The sequence below is a fragment of the Sturnus vulgaris genome, chromosome 5 (assembly GCF_052056855.1).
Source record: "Sturnus vulgaris isolate bStuVul1 chromosome 5, bStuVul1.hap1, whole genome shotgun sequence".
Lineage (NCBI taxonomy): Eukaryota > Metazoa > Chordata > Aves > Passeriformes > Sturnidae > Sturnus > Sturnus vulgaris.
Genome location: NC_142247.1, coordinates 13,424,092 through 13,443,351, shown reverse-complemented (window position 1 = coordinate 13,443,351; position 19,260 = coordinate 13,424,092). Strand labels below are relative to the sequence as shown.

Sequence of the window (19,260 nt, the reverse complement as noted above, 5' to 3'; positions counted from 1 at the left end):
ATCTTCACAAATCACATCTTCCTAGAAAGTAATCTGGAAGAAAGATTGTAGATAGGAAGAATGAGGGAGCACTCTAAGAGCAGTTTGTTTGAAAACAGAGGTATGAAAGCAGAGTGAAAAAATAACAGATGGGGGAGTTTGGGATAATAAATTTAGATTGGTTGGTGCTTTTGTAAAAAGGATCGAATACCTGTGTAAACAAAAAGAGGATTTTGTAAGGCATTTTTAGAAAAAAATGACTTTATATGTGGAATCATTTACTACTGTCTTATTTGAGATATTAGATATTTGGTTGATGATTATTGGATATCAGAAACTATATTCCAGAAGATTTAGTTAAACTCCTGACTAAGCTTTCTGCAGTAAAATCACTGTTCACTGGAGCTATGTAAGAAAAAGTAGTAAAAATTTCATTGTGATGAGGATATACTGAAAGAGGCTGAGAAGGCAGTTATGAGAGGTAAAGATGTCTGGGTTGGTTTTATTTAGTTTTTGGGTTGGTTTTTGAAGAAAAAAAGACAACTGCTTTTACATGGAGAGTACTTGACAGAAAACCCTTCAATACTGGAGTTAAATTATAAACTACTTCTAAAACACTTGATAAGGAAATGTTGAGAGTTAGAGGTAAATTTGGATCTCTTGCACGTCAATAAGACAGAATGAATGTAAAAGACACACCAGAAGTATTTATAGAAGTTAGCAGGGCTCTCAGTCTGATCTCAGATAAAGAGTGTTAAAGGTTGGAATGGAATAGAGGTTATTTTATTTCTGGAATTTCTTACTGGCACAGCAACATGATTTTCTCAATTATTCCCTTTTTGCAGATTGATGACACAGATGCAATGGAAGATGTACATTCTTTACTGACAGATGTTCCACCACCTTCTGGTATAGTTACAACGATACTTTTCTAATTTATACTGTAGGTTGCAAAATGACAAAATATATCATCAGTTTTATTAAAAATTATCTTAAAAGTTCAAAGAGAACTGACAATATTACTGTTTCTGAAGATTTTTAGACTGACTGATGAATTTATAGGTTCCAGGTTAATGAAAGTAGAATAGAGAACTAATTATTGCCTGGTATCAGTTGTCTTTGCTATTTATCATTGTATAGGTATGTCATACCTTTCCTAACAGATCTGGATAAGAGGCAAATATAGTTGTCCATTATATAGAAATTGCTCTGGACATTCGATTTGTCCTTGTCCTTCCTCTTGTCATTGTGAATTTCCCTGTGTTTCTTCTGAAAAAGTCTTAATTTCCTTCCTAATAACTGATATTAGTGTTAACAATTTTGAGTTGTGTCAAATTTAGAACTATCCTTGTAGTTATCTATTACTATTACTGACTTTTTTATTCCTCACTGATTATCCAATTCTGCAGTTGATTTTATTGCCCTAAATTAAGGCCATCAGCAATCATCTTGTTTTATCCTCTTCTGCATGTAAGTTATGAATGTGTTTGAAGCACAAAATCCAAAATTATAGATGTCTTCACTGTGAAAATTAAGCATTTTTGTCCCTCTTTTCCTAATCTTATATTTTCATTTGATGATGCTTCATTCTTAGTTTCTTAAGAGAGACCTTGGTGAAGGATCTTTCCAAATGCTTCCTGATGTCCAAAGCAGGTGGTATAAGTCAGGTGCCTTTTGTCTGTGTGCTCGTTGAGAGCTTTCTTGTTTTTCCATCTCCTCATGAACTCCCTTTTCTGGAATAGTTGCTATGGATCAGTAATAGAGATACCTGTACTAAGGAGATTAGTAAGACCAGTCACTTCAGCACCTTATTACTTGAAGATTCAAGAATGTTCTTCTCTGGTAGTGGAGTAAGTTAAGAGCTCAATGTGAATTAGCAGTTTGATCTTTTGCCTATTCTGTGGTTTATAAGAATCTTTCTTTTTCATTTGCCTTTTTGTTCAATATCTCCTTCAGACACTTGTTCAAGACAAATAAACAAGGGACTGGTTTTCTGCTGTTATGGAAAGCTCTACTACCTTGCTGTAAAAAGAAAAGCATGTTTTCTGCTCTCTGTTATTATTTCTGCATATCCTTTCTAAATCTCATTTGGTTCTTCAACAGAATTTCTGCTTTTGATGTTCTGAAAGACAGTCTATTAAAATTTATACCCTCTGCAACAGAATTTCTTTTCATTTTGTGCTTTTATTTAGGCCCTACCAGACTGGCCCCTTTTTTTGCTTATATAACTGTATCTTCAGGCTTCCAGAATTGCTGATTTGCTGCTAGTAACTTACTTTACTATTTAGTCATTATACTTCTGATTTTTATTTGCATTCAGTCACTTCAGTAGTTCCTTTACAGCCTTTACTGTGCTCTCTATTAAAGGTTGGATTTTTAGCTTTTCATATCACACTTTTTTAAAAAAATTCCTCATTTGTGCATAGTTTATCTAATAGAAATAGGTGAAGTGGTTGTGGATTTGGAGCGTTGGCCCCTTCTACAAGAATTCTGTATTTGTTTTTTGAATGTTGATCTCATTTCTGATGTATTATTCAATATTCAAAACCACATGAGGGAAAATACTTGCAAAACCGTGTCACATATGTTTTCTTTACAAGTATTTTTATATTGCAATATATAAAATAGATTTTTTTTCCCAAATATTTTCTTCACAGGTTTTTACAGTTGCAACACAGAAGTTATGCCTGGTATAAATAACTGGACACCAGAAATTCAAGTAAGGTTATTCAAAACTGAAACTTTTTGCTAAATTGTATTGAAATAAGCAGTAGTAATTTAAATGTATATTTTGAAAGAAAAATTAAAGGACGCCCTTATGACAGAAATACAAGTAGTATTTTGGTAAGAGCAATAAGGTAGGGGAACCTGTTTCTTTGTTGTTTTTTTTAATGCTCTTATGTAACTAATAACCTAATACAGAAATATGGAAATAATTACAGTAAATATGAACTTAAAGGTTTGGCTTTTTGAAAGGTTTGGCTAGCTTTGAAGCCCTTTTAAAGGGAACATATTATTGACTATGTTGCTTAGCTATATATTTTGTTACTTAGTTAATATATATGTTAACATATTTTACATTATTTTCCTTCTTTATTAATTTGAGTTGAAGACACTGGTTAAAATATAATGGCATATGTTGGCAAAAACCCCCATGTTTGTTTCTAATTCAGATGTTCACAGCAGTTAGAGTGTCCAGATTAAGCAACATTAACCCAACAAATCAAACACTCAATAAGAACTTTAATGATCTCTGTGAGAATCTGTTGAAGGTAAGAATCTTATTTCAAATACTTTTTTAAGTGTTCAAATGGAAGCCAAGTAAAATTCAGCTATACTGAAAATAACATATGTCTTGTAATCTTAAAAATAGACTGCAAAGTGTCTGTAATTAGCTTGTGAGTTTCTGTAAAGACAGGTTCAGCCTTTTTTAATACATTAGGGATTTCCAAAGCTTTTGGAATCTGAATGAGTTCTTTGACTGACTCTAGAAATAGAAAGGCAGCTCTGCAGTAGATTGCATTCTGTCCTGACTTTACACACATGTAATTCTTCTCCAAGAAAATATTAATATCATTAGATGACTTCTACTATGAAAAGAGTTTTGATCCTTAATTTCTCTAAAATAAACCACACTTTTTTTTTTCCTGGGTAACACAAAATAATATCCTGTCTTCAACAGAGTTTGTATTTTAAACTCCGGTCTATGGTTCCCTGCTGTCTTTGCCATGTAAACTTCACAGTTGCTCTGCCAGAGGATGAATTAGTTCAGGTAAGTGAATTGCTGCTTTTAACTTCCAGTACATAGGCATGGCTCTAGAGTTAACATTTGTTGGTCAGGGTAAACTGGGCTAAGATTTGATTTACTGCTATGTCTGGTGAATTCTTAGATTTTTTTTTTTTCCTTATTATGGTTCTATGCAAAGAACTGCTTGTTTGCAAAATTATTTTTCAGATTGCACAAGAAATCAACTTACCTAATATGCCAAATATTTCTGATTTGCAGATTGCAGTCACAGCTGTTGCCATTACATACGACAAAAACCAAGCACTACAAGCCAACAAAGCACCTACTGAAAAATCACAGCAAAGAGGTGAATATTGTGGGGCATCTTTCCTTTTTTATCCCCAGTGCCTAATGAGTCTGGATTTTAATTTCAGTTACACATACTGAACACAAACCACAGAATATCCTGAGTTGAAAGGGACCCACAAGGATCATCAAGGTCAAATATACGTATTTTTCAGGGAGGCTCTTGCAACACAGAGATTTTTTAGAGTTCATGTACTTGGCCTCCAGCAGGATGCCTTCATATCTAATACTTAAGTTAGTAACACATGATGACATTTCTGTTGTATTTTGGAACATGTGGTGTAAATCATCAGAGAATACTTGTTCTTAGAAGTAGAAATTTTGTCCATACTTTAAGAAGGTGGAAAATAAATTCCTAATACTTTTAAAAAAACCCAACCTTCTGAAAATCCTTAAGCTGCTCAGTAGCAGTTTGGAGCTCAGTGAAGCACATGGAGGGAATGGAAGAAACTGCTGTGATCTGCATATGTCACCTTGTTAATGAAGTGCCATCTTAGGTTAGAAATGTATGTGTGCAGTCTGGAAGTGGGAATTCATACAGAACTCTTAGGATACTCAGTTCTTCAGAATGGAATTAGTAGAACAGAGCCATATGTTTCTAAAACAGTAGTTATAGCTGACTTCTTCAGTAGTAACAGTGAAGTGTTTTCATGTAAAATAAGAGCTAATTTTTATTATAATAGCTGACTTAGATTCAACTGCAGAATCAAAATAAAGGTCCATGAATGGACTTTATATTTTCCTAAAAACTTCAAATACTTTTCAGTGGAACACAAGTTCTGCTCAATGTTGTAGCTGGATTTGTGGTCAAACACCTGTTTTTGCAGAACTGCTTCACATCATGCACATGCTGAAAATATCTGTTCGAGTTAGACCTGACTAAATTGACTCTTCTTGTAATTACTGGCAAATCTTATTTTGGGGATTAATTATCAGTTGGCCATGTTTTCTTTTTTGAAGCATCTACAGACAATGAAGAACAGCTACAATTTCCCTTGGAACTTTGCTCTGATCCCCTTTCTTCTCAGCCATTCTCTCCAGCTAAAGGTCAGTTAAGGGGAAGAATGTTAAACTGTTGGTTTTTATGGATCTTGAGTTATGCTCTTTCATAGTTGTAGAGGCTTTAAAGTATCTGTACTTTCACAGGCTTTAAATGTGCTTTGCTGCCTAAGCATAATGGGTATATTTACTCCTGTTGTCAAATATTTTGAGAGGCACAGAAGATGGCTTGGCTGATCATTCTGTCTATATTTCCTGTCTTTGCGTTTAGAATACTGAAGATGCTGCAAACCACTGGGTGTTGGGTGTCATTTGACATAACTATCAATTACCTAATAATTAGGTTTGTCACATACTATAAATGGCCCATATAAAATACCTCCATGTTTTCTCAGCCTCACATAATTAATCTCATTGTTTTCATGATGGGAAATGCTTCATCTACCAAATACTGGTTGAATGCAAATTTCCTTTAAGTGAAAGGAGCCTAAACTTACATACTAAAAAATCTGTACAGTGCAGCACATTGTAGCTGTTAAACAGCTCCTTTATTTTACCTGAGATAGAGCTGCATTTCAGGAATGGTTGCCACAGTTCTTCTCTGACTGCATTAGAAATTCCACTTATTGAAATCATCTGTCTCTAATTACTTCTCGCTTTTTGGATTATCTACCAAAATGGTTACTGAGAGGAAATTAAATATCTGGGAATTACTGTAAATGTTTGAGCTCCTTGTTTTGCCTGTTACATCAGTTGCTTAAAGAAGGGTGCCTATCACACTTACTTTTGTATTTTCAGAGGCCAGATTAAATTGAATACAAATATTCTTATTGATTTTTATTTTTTTAATGCTTAACTTTTCATTTGCTACATTTTTTTATTTTAAAAAAGAGGAGCTATCCCGAAATTTCTGCTGGTGTCTCTCTAGCCATTACTGGACTGTGCTCCCTGTGTGCTGGGCGCTGACCAGTGGAGGGCAGCCTGTTCCCGTGTTCCCCTTTTCCTGATGTTCTCCACATTCCATATCGTGCTGTAGACAGAGCAGTTCAGCCAGACAATTATTCCATCTGTCATTTCTTCACAACTTCATTATGGTTACATTTACTTAGCAGGTTATTTCATATTTTGTTACTTTTCTGTAGGATTGTTGTTTTAAAAATATTGGTTTACAATCTTATACAGTAGTGACCTTTAATAAATAAACATATTAAAATTGCAAGGTAGATTTAGTAAAGTAAATTATTTATAATAACTCTGTTATCTAACTACACAGTATACTATATAGAGGGTGGGGTTTTTTCATACTTGACTCTAAAATCTTTTATAAGGGTCATAGAATTGTGGAGTAGTTTGGATTGGAAGGGACCTTAAAGATCATCTCATTCCAACCCCCTGCCACGGGCAGGGACACTTTGCACTAGATCATATTGCTCAGAGCCCCATCCAACCTGGCCTTGGACACTTCCAGGGCAGGGGCAGCCACAGATTCTCTGGGCAATCTCTGTCAGGGCCTCACCATCCTCACAGGGAAGAATTCCTTCCTAATATCCAATCTAAACATACTGTCTGTCAGCTTGAAGCCATTCCCCCTTGTCCTGTGACTCCAGGGCCCTTGGAAATAGTCACTCTCATCTTTTTGGAAGCTATTTTCCTGTACTACCTGACTCTGCTTAAGAGATTATCTGAACAGAATTAATTTTGTTTTATTAGAAGTCCTGGAGGGTGCAAGTTCCCACACAGGTATTCCTGCTGCTCAGAGAGGTGAGTTTCCTTAATTTAGCTATCTGCCAGAACAGAATGAGCATTCTTGGGATATTGGTATACTCTTTTTGGATGTGTCTTAATCCAGGAAGTGTTTACTACTTAACTGAGAATGCATGCTCTGGTGTGGCTTAATGGTATCCTAATATTTTGATGTGATTTTTCATTATAAGAATTAGATTTGTTAATAATAACAGCCTCTCTGTCAGGTACATTGATATAACTTTATCTGACAGAACATGAGTCCCTGGGAAGAGAGCTGTTTTGCCTGTGTTAATTTGAAGTTAGCATGTGTTCTTCCCGTTTCTTCAGGATAATGAAGAAACGGTGTTTGCAACCCCCCCCTTTTTTTTAAAGATATGCAAACACCCCTGCAACTAATACCAAAAGTCATAGCAGAAACAACTCTTACTTCTTATTGTAATGATAATGGGAGGGGTGTTGGAGGGAGGATGTTGGGGCAAGGAAGACTGTTCTGTAAGGAATATTCATTTGTGTTTGAAACAGAGGTGTTGTTTCAGTATGTGACTCTTACCCTCATCACCAAAGCTTTTTTTTTTTTCAGTCTGTAGGTTAGTTATTGATAAAGACAGTTGGGAAATTGAAATCCTGATCAGCAGCTCTTTGTAAGGAAAAAAAATTGAAATTAAAATTTAAAAAATACTTAAATGAAGTTTAAAAAGCCATAACTTACAGCCTAAATTGAGAATAAAAAAACTAATCTAGCATAAGTCCTTAATGACTGTATTTGCATGTTTTTTCAGTGCTGAAGTCCCACTCAGGCAGTTGGTTCAGAGCTGGGACATCACCAGAAATCGGTACTTTGGTTTGGACAAGTCCAAACCTATCCTGTAACTTTTCCTTTAAAACAGACCTGCAAACGGATGGTTGTTCTCTCTCAGACACGAATCATTGCTTCCTCAAAAAGGAGCTTTGAGATGAGCAAGAGACATCATCCATATATTTTTTTCTGTTTTTTTTTTCTTTTGTTTTTCTGTCTGTGTTTCCAGCAACGTCAGTTGATTACAGTTCCTTTGCAGACAGATGCAACAGCTGGATAGAGCTCATTAAACTGAAAGCTCAGACCATAAGGCGCGGATCAATTAAGACAAGTAGGCGGCTGTTTCTACCACGTTCTGATAATCTGAGACATATCTCTGATTTCCCAGTGGTGACTTAGTGGAGTGCCCTGCCCAGCAGTAGCATTGCAGATCACATGTAGAATGAATTCCCGAGTGTGAAAACTGCTGACATTGTTCTGTAAGCTCACGTAGGGTTGATGAACCAGTAGCATAAAAAGCAAAATAAAGTCTTGCTATAATTAGTTCTCCATACATGTGTACGCCTACTAATTGTATAACATCCACTGCATGGATGTAGGTGTATGTGTGATCTTGGAAAATTGGGGTTGAGAAACAGGAAGCAATCACCAAGGGGACAGTCAAGGCAATGGTCACTAAATTAGCAAGTGGTGAGTTGGTTTTCAGTAGTTCTTTGGCCACAGGTCTGACTATCTTGCTTAAATTAGCAGAGATTAATACCTGTTTTAATGGAAAATGCTGCACTGGGGAAACACAACAACTTTCACACTTCCTATAATTTGTTCTTCCAGCAGAATACATGTTTCAAAATGTTGGCACTTTTTTCTTTACCTTCACATTATAACTGATGGTTGTATGTGCAGCTGCTCGCCTCAATGTTTTCCTTTTGCAGGAATGCCACTCTTTCAAATAAATGCCATTTCAGCTTCTTGTCTCCTTTTGCATGCTTTGCATGATGATTTCCTTTCTCACGTATATGGCTGAGCATCACAGGCAGCTGAATGTTGTCACCAAGCTATTTGGAAAACCATAAAGAAGAGTTTTTGTGTTTTGAGGAACAATGATGGATCTTGATAGTTATTTTCTCCTGGTTTTTTCCCATTTTTCAGCTACTTCCCTTGAAAAAGCAAGTCCATTGGCTGAGGGATACTTACGGCACCGTTCTGTCCCGTCATGCACCAATTCCACTGTCTCAGTTGTTAAGATGACACCTCTTTCCTTTCTCCCTGGGGCGAAAATAACCAAATATCTTGGGATAATCAACATGTTTTTTATACGAGAAACCACTTCTTTGCGTGAGGTGAGCTGTATAGCAGGGATTCATTTTATGTCAGGGAATAATTTTTTGTTAATTGTAAGAATCAGAGGTTTGAGTTGAGGTGTGGCACAGCCAGGGAGTAGAATTTGTGTTGCTTGTGATGCTGAGTGCAGATCAAATTCCATTGTACTGCTTTTGTCATGGAGCACACAAAGCCGTTTTGTGTTTGCACTGTTAGGAAGATATTGAATTGGACAGAACACTAAAGCCCAGTGAGTTCTTAAACAGAACTATATGGAAAAAATGTGTCTTTGACCAACAGTGGTAGAAGTTGGGATAATTTGAACCCAAATTAAATGCTAAAGAAAAAAAAGTAAGTAATCTATTCTTCTCTCATGTAGCAAGCTCAGTGTTGAACTTTCACAGTGTATTTGGATTTTAAAATTCTTTGGTTAATATAACATTGTACATATCATAGATAATGTTATGCTAATTTTTAACACTGCATTCTGTGCGTTCTCTGTAACAAAACTTTGTCTGATGAGCATCAAAAATTACACCTTGAGTCTGTGACCACATAACCAGCTTAGAGGTGATGTTCAAACCCTGATCTTCAGTCTGCATGGGGAAAACAAATAATTCTCTGAGCATGTCAAAGTGCCAGCCAATGTTCCTTAAAATTTTCCTGTCCTTTTGGGAAGTAGCTGGATCTTTAATTTTGGCCACAGAAATGCTGTATCTCTTGCCTGGTTTGTCAGTGCTGAAGAGTTTGCTGTTTTTTCCTAATTACACATTGCTAAAATTACAGAGCAGATGTTAATAAAAATGATCAGGCTTCCTGAAAATGGGCTGTGAGCTCTTTAGAGAAACTTGGATCAGACAAACGTTTTGTTTGGATTTTGCAAGTTACTTTTAACTTTCCCTTTTAACTTGGGAAACCTCTGTGTGATAAGGACAGTGTTTTCAAAAGCATGTCAGAACAGGGAAATGGTTACAGGACATTCCTGTACTAAGTGCAGATTCTGTAGGTACAGACTCAGTAGCTGGTGAGCCTTGCTATCTGTGATAGCAGATCCCAACAAGGGTAGGTTACTCAAGTGTTTGATTCAGCTTTTCATGAAGCTGGAATGTTGTACAGTCCCTGGGATGCTGTCACTGTGCTCTTAATGTAAATTATTTATCATTATTTATTATATATTATTATTATGTGACCAGCAACATAGGCTGGGTCACAAACTACTCTTACTACAGGATTGCCTTGAGTTATAATGGAGTCAGCACAGAGCAGTCATTATATCTAACTCCAGCACTGTGGTTCAGGTACCACAAGATGGTAAAGACCAGCATTTTGTTTGTATTGCTTTATGTTTTGCTTGTGGTATTGCTGAAGTATATACCAGAAGAAAAAATTAATGATAATTTCAAGTCATATTAATCCATTGTTCTTAGGCTTTGCTGTTTGCAGGTGGGTATTTACAATCATTTTGTTACCTATTGCCATCCAATGTTGTGTTAGGTTTATAATATATATTTTTTTTCCCATCAGTTGCTGTACCTTTAAAAGACTTGGATAAAATCAAAATTCCATGAGAATTATGAACTGATACTGCATTTTGATTTCTTGCTGCAGTTGACTTCGTTCCGGCTTTATGCTGGGTTTGATAAAATTATACCTGTCCTTTTTGTTTGTAAATTTTCATCCAAGATATGTTTTCCTATGCCTTTATGAGTCTGTTCAGGGAACATTATATTTTCAGGAATGAGCACAGCCCTTAGAAATTCAACTTACTTCAATCTCTTCTTCTACCTGCCTCTTGCATTTTTCCAGTGGTGCACACACACAGTCATGTGGGAAGTCTAGTGGTCTTGCCTTTCACTTGAATTTTGAAATTTTATATATATTTTGAACCGAAAGTGAGCTCTGTTTTGATCAGTTTCTTCTCTCAGCATTTTCTGTGGAATTTTGTTTCTTTGGTTGCTTGCCTGGTTTGTGCGCAATAGATTTTTCCCCACAATGTGAGTAGTTACTCACATTCTTTCATAGGGATTTTTTAGGAAAATCCATACTTGGTTGTTTTCCTTCTCCTTTGACATGAATTTAAATTCTTCAGTTTCATACCAAATAAGTAAAAATGCCCCACAAGCACCATCAAGTAAAAAAAAAATAATGAAATGAGATGGCTGGAAGTTCCCTTTGTGTGCTTCATGGAGGGAAATAAAAAAAAAATTAATAGCTTGGACAGCTCAAGTCTTTAGTCTATCTCTTGATTCCTTTTTGTTTTGAGGGTTCATTTCTTTAGTGAGTGTTGAGAACTAATGACAGTCCTTAACATACATGAAGTTGCAGTGATCAAAGGTAATGGTCACTCCTTACTGGGAATCTCCAAGAATTTCATAGAGCCATAGAATGGTTTGGACTGGAAAGGACCTTAAAGACCTTCTTGTTCCTCCCCCCTGCCATGGGTAGGGACACTTCCCACTCTCCCAGGGTGCTCCAAGCCCCATCCAGCCTGGCCTTGGACACTTGCAGGGATCCAAGGGCAGCCACAGCTTCTCTGGGCGACCTGTACCAGGGCCTCACCACCCTCACAGGGAAGAATTTCTTCCCAATATCCAATCTATACTTGTCACTTTGAAGCTGTTCTGTCTTGTCCTGTCACTCCAGGCCCCTGTAAATGGTCTCTCTCCATCTGATTTGTAACTGTGACCCATTAAATAGTGAATGGCTTTTAAGCTCACCACACAATTTAGGATTCACTAAATTATTCAGCTGGTAAACATGTAAGAGAAGTACTCAGCATCTTGTAACTAGACCTAATATAATATGTAATGTATATTTTTTTCTTTCCAGGAAGGTGGTGTCAGTGGCTTCCTCCATGCTTTTATTGCTGAAGTGTTTGCTATGGTGAGAGCTCACGTTGCAGCTCTGGGAGGGAATGCAGTTGTGTCATACATAATGAAGCAGTGTGTTTTCATGGAGAATCCAAACAAAAATCAGGTACATTAGGATATGAAATAACGCATGCTGTTGTGGTTAGTATGATACAAATACACATTTTATGTCTTTAAAAACCAGCAGTGCTATAGAGCCATATCTGCACAACATTGCTTGATATCTTGGTATCATGTTTGAAGAATCCAAGAGTGTTCTTGTATTACCAAAAAATTATGAGGATGCTTCATAAATACTCAGATGGATAAAAGAACCAAGTTTGCTAGAATTAAGTAAATTGCAGGAAACAGTTGCACAGTAGTGCAGAACTTACTTGGTATTTCTGATGTTGCAGTATAGGATTTTCATGTAAAAATACATGGAGCTGCTGATGTAAAATGCACCATATTGTACATAAAGGGACAAACCTTAATTTGTAAAGACTATAACAGAATATTCAGTAAATTAAATATATTCAAAACAGTAATGAAAGCAGGTATAGATATCCAGATATTTCATCTGTGGTGGTCTTTCAAGAATCCATCTGCATCTTTGGTAGCACACAAGTGAGTGGATAGAAAAGAAAATGTGGCACAGGTTGCCTCACCAATGAATTCTAATAATTTGTCCTTCTCCCAATCTCTGTTGATTTTTCTGTGTAGTTATATTTAGCAGATAAAAGTAAACATAGTATTGTTTAATATTTGGTAACTGGATATTGTCTTTTTTTCCAGGCTCAGTGTTTGATAAATGTCAGTGGTGATGCCGTCATCTTCGTCCGTGAATCTGAGCTAGAAATGCTGCCAGTGCAGCCTTCTACAGTTGCTCCTCAGCCCACAAGTTCTGCAGGAGATGTCACAACATGAAGGCAGAACAAGTGAAGTAGTCTCTGCTAAATATAAAGATTATTTAAAATGTGGGAATGTTTAGGTTTGCATCTTCAAAGTCAGTATCTCTCCATGACATTCACAACCAAAATCCAAGACAATCACTCTTTTTTTTGTTTTCATATAACTTCCTTAAGTCAGAGCAGTGAACTGGCAGGTGTGCTCTGGGTCTTCTATTACTATTCCTGGCCTCTGTGAAACCAGGCAGCAGGTGAGGCACTGATATGAGAACATGGATTAGAATAGCAGGCATCACATGGAACTGTGGAAGGAAGGAAAAACTATGTTGCATTTTTGAGCTGTTCAGTGGCACTGTGATAAGTTGTCATTCAGAACCATTTCTGAGTTTGAGTGCTGTCTGAGCTGATTCTCAGGTCGGGGTGGGAGGGAGGGAGGGAGGTGCCTGAGAAGTCTGTGTTGGAAACCTTTGATGAAGAAGGGAGAGATTTGTGTGCAGGCCAAGAAAACATGGGCTGGACTCTGAAATTGCTTTACACTGTTGAGTGTGAAGAGGAAAAAGCAGTACCAAAAAGTTACAGTTGGAATTTCTGCACGTGAAAAGGTTTTTTTTCTTGTCTTGTTGTTTTTATATTTGGTGGCTGGAGGGTGTTGCTTGTTTTTTAAATTGTTTTTTAAAAGCTGCCATACCACAATGCTGTGATCCTGGGCACCCACGTGGTGGGACAAAACAACCCCAGAACACAACAAAAAGTTCCAGGGTATGTCTAATGCTATTACAAGACATTCACATTAGTACTGATAAAGCAGCTCTTTTTATTATTTAAGACTTTGTGAAAGAATTGTCCCGGGGTTCATTTTCTTAAGGCAGGATCTGTTTCAAGGATGACATAAACAGTCCCCCAAAAATCAGTTGTGCAGAGGTTATTCTGCAGCCTCCTTCCTGTTTAAATGCCTGGGTGATTGGAGATTGATGTATGTGTGTGAGTCTGGTTCCTGCAGGTTGCTTTTGTCTTTGGGGTCTTGTTTGGGGTTTTTTTGTTCTTTTCCAGTGCTGTAACTGGGAAATAAGGGTACTGCAAAGACAAGAAATTTGTCATTACCAGGAAAAGTCTGAAAGGTGGTGATACTCTATTGTAAAAAACAAAAAACAAAAAAAAAAGCCAAACAAAAAACTATGATTTGAAGATGCATTCTTGCTTAATTCTGACAATGTTGTACATGGAACTTGAACAAAGATGTAAACTTGAATGTAAATATTCTGTTTAGTGTTGAAATTAAGCAATGGCATGATTATTTGTTAAAACTAATTATTTCATTGTAAATGAGCATGAAAATCATTCTTGCATAATAAATATCTTTATAAAATTCACTGTCTTAATATATGTGCATTAGGTAAATGTGTAAGCTGGATGTACTAAAAGTGTACTAAGTGCCCTACCCCATTCTCCTCAGAGGAATATTTTTTGTATAGCATGTTACAACCCCATCTGTGTCCTGGACTGAAAATTGTATCCTGGGCTGCATCCAAAGCCCTGTGGGCAGCAGGGGAGGGGGGGGATTCTGCCTCTCTGCCCCACTCTGATGAAACTTCATCTGCAGAGCTGCCTCCAGCCTGGGGTCCCAGCACAGGAAGGACATGGAACTGCTGGAGTGAGTCCAGAGGAGGCACCAAGGTGATCAGAGGGCTGGAGCAGCTCTGCTGGGAGGAAACCCTGGGAGAATTGGGATTGTTCTGCCTGGAGAAGCAGAGGCCTTGGGGTGACTTCTTGGTGGCCTTCGAGTGCCTGAAGAGAGCCTACAAGAAAGGTGGAGAGAGACTTTTTACAAGGGTCTGGAAGGGGAAATGGCTTCAAACTGACCGAGAGTAGGTTTGGATTGTATATTAGGAAGAAATTCCTATGAGGCCCTGGCAGAGGTTGCCCGGGGAAGTTGTAGCTGCCCCATCCCTGGAAGATGTTTAAGGTCAGGTTTGATGGAGCTCAGAGCAGCCTGGTCTAGTGGAAAGTGTCCACTCCCAACATGTACCCAACAATCCCTGAATGGCCTCCTCAACACCTCCCCTATCCTCCCAACAGATGAACTTTTACAGCTGTTCCAACCCTAACCATTCTATGACCCTGTAATTCTAATATTTTGGGAGTTAATCATCCTTTATATTTGAAGTGTTTGGATTTGGCCCTTACCAGGACACATCATCTTGCTAAATTCTGTAGCTCTTACAACCAAAGCTGCCATGAATTAATTTGCCTGTAAATAGTTGCAGCTCTTGATAATTTTGCAAAGCAAATCTTCTTTCCCTTTGAAGCTAATGGCAGAATGTGAATAACTTCAAAGGATCTTGGATCTGGCACAAAAAGTTGTTTCCAGCATAAGTATTCAGCATGAAATATCTGAAGTAGCACGCTGAAGTAGCTGGTTTTGATTATTTTTCCTTTTGAGGGCTGGTAGAAGCATTAATGCCATCTTTTCATTTCTAGCTGTTTAAATGTCACAGCTTCCTCTACTGAGTTTCTTTAGACATAGAAAACAAGCCTGCAGCGGTGGCAGGAGCAGCGGGAGTCCAGATGGACGCTGGGTTTTGAGTTAAAGCATAGCAAGAACCTGACTCGGGGGCAGAAAACAGCAGGGCTGGGCACTGGAGCTGCAGAGGCCGAGTGGATCCGGGCTTCCCTGGAGGCATCCAAGCACAGGGCGAGGGTCCCTCCCTGTGAGGGCAGTGTTGAAATAATCTCAGTTCAGTGGCTGCTCTTGCGAGAAGAGGTTCACCCTCGGTAAGGAGAAGCAGTCAAGGGCAGAACTCCGCAGTGGCAGCGAATCCTCCGGGCAGCAGCAGTCGGGCACCAAACCATGGAAGTGTCTCCACTGATCCCTAGACAGGGCTGAGCCCAACCCCTGACTCCCAGCCAAGTCTCTCGGTATCGCTGCACTTCCCAAGAGAAAATCCCTCCAGCCACCAAGCTCTTTCTCCATCTAAGAAACAATAGCCAACTGCACCCCTTTGCCCTCCTCCCCTTCCTGGCCACATCTTTTCCCTCTCTTAAGTGCCCTCATTCCCATCTCTTAGGTAACAAATGGGAGAAAAGTTCCCGGACGGAAAAAAAAAAAAAAAAAAGAAAAATCCTAACCTCCAACACATAGACATTGCTTTTTACAGTCACCAGTCCTACAAATAAACTGATGTTTTTTTAATAATGTTATTAGAGTGGCATCAAATTCAATGAAGTTGTTGTTTACTTCCTTTGAGGAAAGATTTATTACGATTTGTCTGAACTCATTATAGAGTTTAGACTTTAAAAAATCCAAGCAGGTGCCTCTGAAATAAAAGGACACAATTAAATCAGCATCCAAACTAAATGGGAATGTGAAAATAGCCTGGACAGAAATTTGCTCAGCACAAGCAATAATTCAAATTTAACCTGATTGATTTTACTTGATATTCTGCAATAAAACAACTTCATTGTCTTGTTTAATTTTATGAACCACAAAGTCCTTAGTTTCTGCAATTAAAAAGGTGTATGGGACAAGCAGCTGATCTCTCAAGCACCCTGTCTGTACTTTAGAGACAAATTTGATAAGAAATGATGTGAGACTTAGAGCAGTTGCCCAAGCCATTTGGAAATCTGACATTAGAGGCTGGGAGTGATTAATGACTTGGGTGGGTTAAGCATAGATTTGTTTGATAACAAACAGCTGCTCTGGGGATGATACCAACAGTGTTTCAATAATTTCTTTGCAGCTCATTCTATTACAAAGTTCCACAGCCAACTGGTTTCAATACCTTCTGCAAAGTGAGTAAGTGTGCTGGATCCTATAAGTGTGATCTCTGCTTCCTTTGAAGCCCTGAGTGAGTTTTTTGGACAGAATTTAAGAGCACGGCTCAAGCCCAGTTAATAAAACATCAATGTAGAAGTTATAGCACAGTTTAGACCTTCTAAGGAAATATGAGATGCCTTCCTGTGGTGATGGAACACAAGAATGTTAAGGTTTAGGTAAAAAGGATATTGCAACTGGGCAAATAGAAAAGAAGGTGCGTGGGTTTAGTGCCTTTTTTGGTTAGTTTGTTCAAGATGAACAGTGTCACATCTTCTGTAAGCTTTAAGGAAATCAGAATAAATATTTTGTGAGAAAGTTAAAAGATGGTGCTTAAAAACGGGTCTTGGGGTGACTTTATGATGCTTGAATCCCCAAATTGTCTGTTCTGTTGGTGTTGAATATTGATTTCTGCTGCTTTAAGACTGGTTCCAGGAGTGAAGGGGGAGAGAAGTGCAGAGTTTGTTATCAGAGACTGCAGTGCTCCCCCGCATTCCTGCTGACAGCCGGTGTTGTCTGCCCAGGACAGCAGGGGAGAGCTCTCCTTTGCTCTTGGTTAGTTTCTGGCTAGCACAGGCAGAGAAGCTCCCTGGACTATGTTTTTTTTCCTTTTTCTTGGAATTGTTCGAACCTGCTCTGGACTGAAAACCCAGAAGAGCACCGGGAGCTCACACCTGTGGCTCACCTGGGCTGTGTCATTTCCCAACGCCAGAGGGATTGAGAACAGCCTGAGTGAGCCGAGCTGCAACCCACGAGAGGGACTCTGCTGAATCTGTCATCTCTTCAGAGCAGCAAAAGGTTTTTCTGTTTAGTATTGTTCGTTTTTTGTGCTGGAGAGTGCTTTGCCTGTTAAACAGGGTTTTTTTCATTTCTCTCCGAGGAAGTATTTCCCCAAACCAGCTGGGGGAGGGACTGCTTGAATCTGTTTCCTAGAGAGACCCCCTTCAGAGGTTTTCTCCCTTAATTGCCCTAAACCAGGACAAAAAGAAAAGAATTGGGGTGTTGTTCTTCCTTTATGGAGTACTTGTGCATGGAATAACACAGGAAGCAGTGTTTTCCTCTGTCTGCCCAGGTTTCATGTGAGATCGAGTTATCAGTGGGATGGGGTGCTGAGTGAGTGGCTCTGTGGTACTCTGCTGCTGTCTGGGGTTAAACCACGACACTGTCTTATGATGCTACTGGAGAAGGAAAAAAAAATATGCACTCCAATGACAACCACAGATATTTTTGGCTGGCTAGACACAGATTTAATTCATATGGTTTGCTTGAATGGTATAATTATGATATTAATTTTCATCATGTTTCCTAACTACAAATGCAAGTGCGGAAACAGAGCAGTGAATTGGGAGCCAATGAAATGCAGTTAACGCACAGGAAATATCTCAGACTAATGTAATTTGCAGATTATGAGAATAGGTGGGAGTGAAGCAGCGAGAGAAAAGGAAAACATGATATATGGAGACAACAAGAAATCAAATTAAATACAAGTTTTATTTCTATGCGTTTTACCACCTATGCTTACTTTTCCTGTAAGAAAATCTTGTATTATGTTAGCCTCGACTACCTTAATGATAGGGAATTCAAATATTTTTTGTCTGTTCTCTGGCATCATGTCCAAAAAAATTCTTCAGTTGCTAAAATGAGGGGACTGAAGGCACCTGAAGATTCAGAATATGCAGAATTAGTGAAAAAAATGCAGTCATGCAAAGAATAGAAGTATGTATGGATGGAATGAAGAGGGGAAACACCCACGTGCTGATACAACTTCTGAGTAGTGACATCTGAGCTGTAAATCTTCAAACGTCTAGAACAGACTGGAAAATTATCATTTGTGGGATTAAGGAAACTTCTGAAAGTTAACTCTTAGATGGATGAGGTAGTAAAATATTCACAAAATCTATTTTCTTCCTTAGCTTTCCAATTTATCAAGGGAGGGGATTCTGCCCCTCTGCTCCTCTCTGGTGAAACCTCACCTGCAGTGCTGCATCCAGCCCTGGAGTCCCAGCACAGGAAGGACATGGAGCTGGCCCAAGTGCAGAGGAGGGACCAAGGTGACCAGAGGGATGGAACAGCTCTGCTGTGAGAAATGGGATTCTTGTTCAGCATGGAGAAGAGGCAGCTTTGGCATGACCTAATTGTGACCTTCCAGAAGGGAACCTACGAGGGGCCTGAAGGGAGCCTGCAAGATGGAGAGGGATTATTGACAAGGGCCTGGAGTGACAGGACAAGGGGCAATAGATTCAAACTGACAGAGTAGGTTTAGATTGGATATTGGGATGAAATTCTTCCCTATAAGGGTGGCGAGGTGCTGGCCCAGGTTGCCCAGAGAAGCTGTGGCTGCCACATCCCTGGAAGTTCAAGGCCAGGTTGGATGGGGCTCTGAGCAACCTGGTCTGGTGGAAAATGTCCCTGCCCATGGCAGGGAGATGGAACTGGATGATGTTAAAGGTCTCTTCCAGCCCAAGCCATTCTGTGATTCTATCAAATACATCTGTGCTATTTCTGGATGTACATAATCACAAATATAAATGAGCAGTGCAAACATATTTGTGCTGTGGGAATTTCTACCTAAAGATGCAAACATGTGCCTCTGATTTAGTGCAGTTTTAACTGGTGAAAAATTCTAGTTAATGCTTGGAGGTGACCCAGCAAAAAGTTGAGAGGCACAACTGGATCATTTGCAGAGAAACAAGGATAAAACCTGCTGCTCCTGAAAACAGAATTGAAGACATTGGAAATTACATTACAGAACTGGAGAC

At 38.6% G+C, this 19,260-nt stretch overlaps 1 protein-coding gene across 25 annotated transcripts in view; it reads left to right on the top strand.

Moving 5' to 3' along the window:
- C2CD5 (C2 calcium dependent domain containing 5) overlaps positions 1-14,058 on the top strand; it is a 57,003-nt gene extending 42,945 nt beyond the window's left edge. For 11 of the 25 annotated variants that reach the window (XM_014880166.2, XM_088164894.1, XM_088164893.1 and 8 more), the window contains 11 exons: positions 825-888; positions 2,637-2,698; positions 3,153-3,251; positions 3,662-3,751; positions 3,986-4,073; positions 5,033-5,119; positions 6,782-6,832; positions 7,843-7,944; positions 8,763-8,953; positions 11,763-11,909; positions 12,578-14,058. In XM_014880166.2, the coding sequence (XP_014735652.1) occupies positions 825-888; positions 2,637-2,698; positions 3,153-3,251; positions 3,662-3,751; positions 3,986-4,073; positions 5,033-5,119; positions 6,782-6,832; positions 7,843-7,944; positions 8,763-8,953; positions 11,763-11,909; positions 12,578-12,709 (1,113 nt within the window). In that variant the 3' untranslated portion in view covers positions 12,710-14,058. Of the gene's footprint in view, positions 1-824; positions 889-2,636; positions 2,699-3,152; positions 3,252-3,661; positions 3,752-3,985; positions 4,074-5,032; positions 5,120-6,781; positions 6,833-7,596; positions 7,651-7,842; positions 7,945-8,762; positions 8,954-11,762; positions 11,910-12,577 lie in introns of all 25 variants that reach the window. The other 14 variants (XM_088164885.1, XM_088164898.1, XM_088164897.1 and 11 more) reach the window with 5 other exon arrangements.
- The last annotated feature ends 5,202 nt before the right edge of the window (positions 14,059-19,260 follow it).